A 4,463-nucleotide genomic window follows, 5' to 3' on the forward strand; every position below is an offset into this window, starting at 1 on the left:
TAAATACATCTAGCTATTAGCTGACCTAACTGGTTAAATACATCTAGCTATTAACTGACCTAACTGGTTAAATACACCTAGCTATTAGCTGACCCAACTGGTTAAATACATCTAGCTATTAGCTGACCTAACTGGTTAAATACATCTAGCTATTAACTGACCTAACTGGTTAAATACATCTAGCTATTAGCTGACCTAACTGGTTAAATACACCTAGCTATTAGCTGACCTAACTGGTTAAATACATCTAGCTATTAACTGACCTAACTGGTTAAATACATCTAGCTATTAACTGACCTAACTGGTTAAATACATCTAGCTATTAGCTGACCTACTGGTTAAATACATCTAGCTATTAGCTGACCTACTGGTTAAATACATCTAGCTATTAGCTGACCTAACTGGTTAAATACATCTAGCTATTAGCTGACCTACTGGTTAAATACATCTAGCTATTAGCTGACCTAACTGGTTAAATACATCTAGCTATTAACTGACCTACTGGTTAAATACATCTAGCTATTAGCTGACCTACTGGTTAAATACACCTAGCTATTAGCTGACCTAACTGGTTAAATACATCTAGCTATTAACTGGTTAAATACATCTAGCTATTAGCTGACCTACTGGTTAAATACATCTAGCTATTAACTGACCTACTGGTTAAATACACCTAGCTATTAGCTGACCTAACTGGTTAAATACATCTAGCTATTAACTGACCTACTGGTTAAATACACCTAGCTATTAGCTGACCTACTGGTTAAATACATCTAGCTATTAACTGACCTAACTGGTTAAATACATCTAGCTATTAACTGACCTAACTGGTTAAATACATCTAGCTATTAGCTGACCTAACTGGTTAAATACATCTAGCTATTAACTGACCTACTGGTTAAATACACCTAGCTATGAGCTGACCTACTGGTTAAATACACCTAGCTATTAACTAACCTAACTGGTTAAATACACCTAGCTATTAACTGACCTACCTGGTTAAACCTCCCTCACCCCCTAATGCTAAAACCTCCTTTATACCTGGCTCTAACATGTGTCCTTTGTCCTGATCTACACATGGCATTAAAATGTTTTTCTTATTCGTCCACTGTGTCCGCATTGTGACCAGATTTCCTGGTCACTTCCTGTATGCAAAATATTTGACAGCTATTCTTTCAAAAGAATGTTTATTTATTTTAAGACACATTGATGCCATAAGTCAATGTTTCCACCAGTCAATGGTTTTAAAAGGGCAGGAGAATGATAATTTAAATGGTTTCACTGTCCAGATCTGTCTACCTTTGCGTGCCTGACTACCTTCGTAGGTGGTCAGGAAAATCAGATCAAAATGTGGTCTTTCAATCATCTACACCTGTCTGAAAATGTGGGCACAATCAGAATGTGGACAAGATAAAAACGTTAGATGTTAGAACCGGGTATAACAGGACTTGAATCTTACTCACTCTAAAAAAGTATTAGAACTGTTTCCCCCCTAAATGAGGTGAATTAGCCTGTACGACACATGTTTTAAAGCTCCAGGTACAAAGGTAAAGATCCTATCAAACAATCAGATCGATACGTGATTAAACAATCCACTTCCATATGAAATTGTGGAGAATTTAAGCAATTTGTTCTTTGTATTTACCAGACATTGTAGAAGCATAATAAAATGAATTGAAAATAGAAGAGATGTTGAAGGTAAACTCGCATATCAAGACAAGAACAGCAAATAACATTTTATTTTCAACATCAGATCACAAAATATTTACACTTGTAGATACATTTCATAAAATATATATTATATTACATTTATTTAATAAATATGTTATTATAGAGCTAATCTAGTATTTTGGGAGTGATCAGACACACGGTGGATCAGTATCCGACGAAACGATCCAACAAACTTTGGCAAATACAGCACAGGTCAGGAGGTCAGGGCTATAGAATAAATGAACAATGACACTGCAATGGAGCTTGTGCTATGGGTGGTGGAACTATGGGGTGTTCTGATGCGCTAGGCTCTTCCGTAACAAACCAGGGAACACAAGCTACCTTATAACTATGCACACTTCCACATCTGTTGAATATATCAAAGTTGGTCCAGCACAATATATTCAAGGCATCCCTGAGAGTTAGGGTATAATTTGAAATCTTGTTGTGAGGTTCATCGCATAGGCATGCACACACACACACACACACACACAAACCTTTCAGGACAGGTGGAACAGTCCGTACCCCATAGGTGAGGTGTACACCCCCAGATGTGGTTCTGTTTTTAACAGAGGGGTGCGTCTGAAGGGGAACCCCTGTCCTCCGTACATCCCTGAGACCCACCCACCCAGACCACCCAGACTGACACAGAGGGGAAACGGCAGCGAGGAGAACCCCGGGTGATAGAACCCCGGCTTGGATCCAACACCTGCGGCGGACATCTTGAGTTTCTCCGCCTCTGCCTCCTGCAGTCTCTTGGCTTTAGCCCGTCGATTCTGGAACCAGATCTTTACCTGGGTCTCTGAGAGAGACAGGGAGGAGGAGAACTCAGCCCGCTCTGCAATGGACAGGTACTGTTTCTGATGGAACTTCCTCTCCAGGGACAGGAGCTGGGAGGTGGTGAAGGGGGTCCGGGGCTTCCTGTTAGTCTTGTGTTTCCTTAAGGAGGGACTGAGCTGGTCTGGAGGGAGGGAGGGAGGGAGGGAAAGATGTATCATTAAAGGCATAATGAGTGTTTGTGGTATTTGTCAACATCCATTAGCCTAAATATGTCACTAATAGACAGAAAGAGAACATGAATCATAATACACTGTACAAAACATTAAGAACACCTGCTCTTTCCATGAAATACTGTAGACTGACCAGGTGAATCCAGCTGAAAGCTATCACCCCTTATTGATGTCACTTGTTAAATCAACTTCAATCAGTGTAGCTGAAGGGGAGGAGGCAGGTTAAAGAAGGATGTTTAAGCCTTGAGACAATTGAGACATGGATTGTGTATGTGTGCTATTCAGAGTGTGAATGGGCAAGACAAGAGATTTAAGAGCCTTTGAAGGGTATGGTAGTAGGTGCCGGGTGCACCGGATTGTGTCAAGAACTGCAAAGCTGCTGGGATTTTCACACTCAGCAGATTCCTGTATGTATCAAGAATGATCCACCACCCAAAAAACATCCAGTCAACTTGACACAACAGTGTCATTGGAGTCAACATCCCTGTGGAATGCTTTGGACACCTTGTAGAGTGTGTGGACTGATGAATTGAGGCTGTTCTGAGGGCACAAAGGGGGGGGGGTGGAACTCAATATTAGGAAGGTGTTCCTAATGTTTGGTATACTCAGTGTATATACACAAATACATACATTTAGCCTTCTCCCCTGATGATATGCAGTGTTTTGAATGGTTATAAAGAACTGATATTGATCTGTAGACAGTGTACAATAGTTTTATAGTATTCTAACTCAGAAAGTTATATTTTTTCCACATAGGCTACAACTTCTAAAATACATTAGTAAACATACATAATGGATATTTCCCAATTGACCAGCATGGGACAAAAAGTTACCAGGCCATAGGCTTTTCACTAACCCTTCTACATAATAACGTTGAGCACTTACTGAGCACTGGAGCCAAATTGGACGCAAAGTCCCCTGGTTCCGAAGTCTCTGATTTAACTGTCGAAGAAGACGGGTCAAAGTTGTCAGGAAAGTCTTCTGTACTAGACGCCTCTCTGGACACCGATATAGAGTAATTCCCCAGGGGAGAGATTATCGTACCGCTGTGGCGTCTCCCTCGGTCGCCAGGAGTTATTCTATCCAACATGATCGCATCCACACTGAAAGGTAAAGGTGATTCGGATCTTTTGTGCTCCTTTAGCTGCGTCGGTGGTCGAGGAGTGCCCTCATAGGTTGAAAATCCATCTGTCGAATCTACTCGAGAATCCATGCTTCTTATTATGTCAAAATAAGATGTTGACGAACACATTCAATTTGTCCTAAAGGTAATAATAATATGCGCATCTCAACTGTTATCCGCGGAGAGGACAACAACTTCTCAACTTCTGAAGTCTGTGTCTAAACTCATGAGAACACTTGTTTATAGCACTGGGACTTTCAACCAATTCAAACCCTGACAAAACTATAGAAGAGGAAGGAGACCTGTGATTGGCCTGTGAGTTTCGGGGATTTGGGTGTGGTCCTGGGTCTTGAGGTTAAAGACACCCTCGAGACAGACTACACTCAGGGTAAACACGAGGTCGAGTAAATACGAGCCTAATTTACAGCTAATTGCGTGAGAATGAGAAGGAGAGGGAGGTGGAGGAGGTGGATGGAAAATTGATGAGAACTATTTTTCAATTGTTGCTCCCTCAAAGAAGGCTATTCCAAAAATATGTAGATTAAGCCTGCTTTACCCCCGTTTTCCCAGAATAAAAATATATAATTTATATTTTAAGAATTAATATTTTGAAAAATATT

The 4,463-nt window shown here is 40.6% G+C and overlaps 1 protein-coding gene across 1 annotated transcript; it reads right to left on the reverse strand.

The window, feature by feature from the left end:
* Positions 1-1,721: 1,721 nt before the first annotated feature.
* On the reverse strand, positions 1,722-4,111 carry LOC109879205 (homeobox protein MSH-D). Its single transcript, XM_020471392.2, has 2 exons — positions 3,606-4,111; positions 1,722-2,671 (listed from the first exon to the last, which is right to left on the reverse strand). Exons 1-2 carry the CDS (start codon positions 3,970-3,972, stop codon positions 2,211-2,213), a joined length of 828 nt encoding a protein of 275 aa, XP_020326981.1. The 5' UTR covers positions 3,973-4,111; the 3' UTR covers positions 1,722-2,210.
* Positions 4,112-4,463: the final 352 nt, after the last annotated feature.

The sequence above is a fragment of the Oncorhynchus kisutch genome, linkage group LG15 (genome assembly GCF_002021735.2).
Source record: "Oncorhynchus kisutch isolate 150728-3 linkage group LG15, Okis_V2, whole genome shotgun sequence".
Taxonomy (NCBI): domain Eukaryota; kingdom Metazoa; phylum Chordata; class Actinopteri; order Salmoniformes; family Salmonidae; genus Oncorhynchus; species Oncorhynchus kisutch.